The sequence below is a fragment of the Palaemon carinicauda genome, chromosome 33, assembly GCF_036898095.1.
Source record: "Palaemon carinicauda isolate YSFRI2023 chromosome 33, ASM3689809v2, whole genome shotgun sequence".
Classification (NCBI taxonomy): Eukaryota; Metazoa; Arthropoda; class Malacostraca; order Decapoda; family Palaemonidae; genus Palaemon; species Palaemon carinicauda.
The window spans coordinates 59,996,319-59,998,818 of record NC_090757.1 but is presented as its reverse complement, the minus strand read 5'-3'; the positions used below and the strand labels follow the sequence as shown (position 1 = coordinate 59,998,818).

General features: G+C 35.8%; 1 protein-coding gene across 1 annotated transcript in view; it reads right to left on the bottom strand.

The window, feature by feature from the left end:
* The window catches only part of LOC137626199 (SCAN domain-containing protein 3-like), a 15,339-nt gene that overhangs the window by 12,197 nt on the left and 642 nt on the right, over positions 1-2,500 (bottom strand). Inside the window, exons 1-2 of the mRNA XM_068357274.1 lie at positions 2,123-2,500; positions 1,154-1,966 (exon numbers count right to left, since the gene is read on the bottom strand). The exon at positions 2,123-2,500 is cut by the window's right edge and continues 642 nt beyond it. Coding sequence (XP_068213375.1) covers positions 1,154-1,966; positions 2,123-2,500 — 1,191 coding nt within the window. The remainder of the gene's footprint in view (positions 1-1,153; positions 1,967-2,122) is intronic.

Below are 2,500 nucleotides of genomic sequence, written 5' to 3'. Positions count from 1 at the left end.
GAAGGATCTTCTGGTATATGGAAAGGACCCAGGGAAGGATGGAAAATGTGAGGCACAATGGTTCCTTAAAAGGTTATCGCAAAAAAAAGATATAGGAGAAGTTCGTTCATACTCTGAGAAAAGGAATAAAAAGATAAAGTGAAACGTGAATATAATTGAGAAAGAGAGAGTATGTTGGGCTAATGGTAGGGAGATAGTTTTAGAATTAGACGTGGAAAACTACAAAGTGGATTGTTCTGAATGCATACAAAGGTTACGTAATGTTGATGGACCTTTGAGTAATTAAATAGAGTAGATGTTGTGAGAGGCCTTTTGATAAGTACCTGCGTTTAACATAACTAAGACAAGGAATGTTTATTTTGGTGTATTCACTATTTGAGGAAGCTTCTTGTGACGAAGCAGGGAGAAGGTTGTGAACTCAAAGGCAGGATGCATTCGACTGAGTTATATATTAAGGAACACTCTTCTGTATATACAAAACCTCAAGGCAACAGGACATGACATGTTCGAGAGACAGACAATGTACAGAGCAAAACCGGAGACATGATCATTCAGGTTCTTTTTAGTGCGAGGGAAGAGCGCAGATACAAGCATAATATATACAAAAGGAATTATGTACAATTGTGTGACACACGGTTGGTACATGGCTCCCCCCTCTAAAAATGACATACTGAACATGTTAAATAGGTGCCCTGAATCTGGAGAGGTAGTAGTAAAAACTGCATCGATTAGCAGCAGTGAGTGGCTGTAGAAGTCGTTGGTTGGGGTGCGAGCCAGGGCTGCCAATGGGAATTATCAGAAAAACCCAGAATAACGGTTAAAAAAAACCCAGATTGAATGGAAAAAAACCCAGATGTTGATTAGCGTGTGTGTGTATATATATATATATATATATATATATATATATATATATATATATATATATATATATATATATATATGTATGTATGTATGTGTGTGTGCGTATTTTTATATAGTCAATATATTAAATAATTGTTCATAAATTCATATTCAAATATTGTCTTCCTCACCTACTTCCTGAAAGTGATGAATTCATTTATTGTCTTCTTCAGCTGCTGTCTCAAGCCTCAAAGGCGATGCTTTCATTATTTTCTTTCTGTTTCGCAAGTCTGGCAAGGTATCTCCGACTTACTGAACCGTCTTCTAAATCTTTGATGAGAGCTTTTGCAGGTTCCCAAGAAGTACAGTCTGAATTACCTCGAGTGATATATTGTTTTGCCAATATTCTGTCCCTCACTGTTTCAGCTTTCAAAGAATTTGTAATTCTAGTTTTAACACAATTGACTTGAGAAAATATCCGCTCGACACATGCTGATGAATGTAGCAAGGCTGTTAATGTTGTCATAAAATTAGATAGTAGGTCGAATTTTGGATTGTCTAATCCATCTTTTATGTTGCGTAATTGATACCAATATTCAGGAATGTTGTCATTTATCATAGGTACTAAGGTGGGGTCTCTTAAATTTCTGAAGCTTCTCCACTGGTCATCAAGATTATTTAATTGATCTTCCGATATGACTGAAGGAAAATAAACCGCAAGTGGAATTAATGAGTCGGGAGGACTGGGTCCCTGAGCTATCTTTGGATCCAAAACATTCAGCTTTGCAATAACTCCGTTCTCACTGAAATTGAATCTTTTCTTAATTTGAACTGACAGTTCAACAAGAAGCTTCAAGCAATCGGTTTTAAATCTCGTAACTAAAGCTTCGTCCCGAAGAGGATCTTTAATTAACTGGGCCATTGCTTTACCTCCAAGGTATAAATCACTTATACTTTTGTGGTTTTCTTTCATACTGGGATCTATTTCCGATATTTTATGGCTATTCAAGACATTGTCTTTGATGAAAAAACTTAATAGATCTTTATATTCTGATGATATCATTGAAAATAACACATGTAAGCGGAAATGCTCCGACTGAAATTCAATGTTAAGTTTATTTACTTTCTGCAAAATATATTGAAGAAAACATAACATATGCTTTGTTCCACGATTTTTCAGTACATCATAGATTTCATTAGCGCCATCAACTTTGTCAGTTTTTTATTCCGATTGAAAATAAAGAAGTAGGGCTTCATACTGTTCTAATATTGCAGTGATTACAGCTTCTCTAGAAAGCCATCGTGTTTGTGCAAGTTTAGGGATTTTGTGAGAAGGAGACTCGGTTACATCTTGAATTAGAGAAAAATCACGTTGTCTCTTACTGCTACGTGAAAAATATGACGTCAAATTTTTCAAAAAGGCTTCCAAGTATGAAGGCAACACCGTAACAGCATGACTTGCACAAAGTGCGAATGAGTGGCACACACACCCCATGATAAAGGCAGAAGGAATATCGTCTTTCAAATACTTTTGGAAACCATTTTTTGAGCCCATCATTGAAGAGCAATTATCGCTTCCAAATCCAATGATATTTTTTAGAGGAATGTTTTTTTCTTGCAACATTGATTTCACACTATTATACAGACCTAAAGCAGTTCC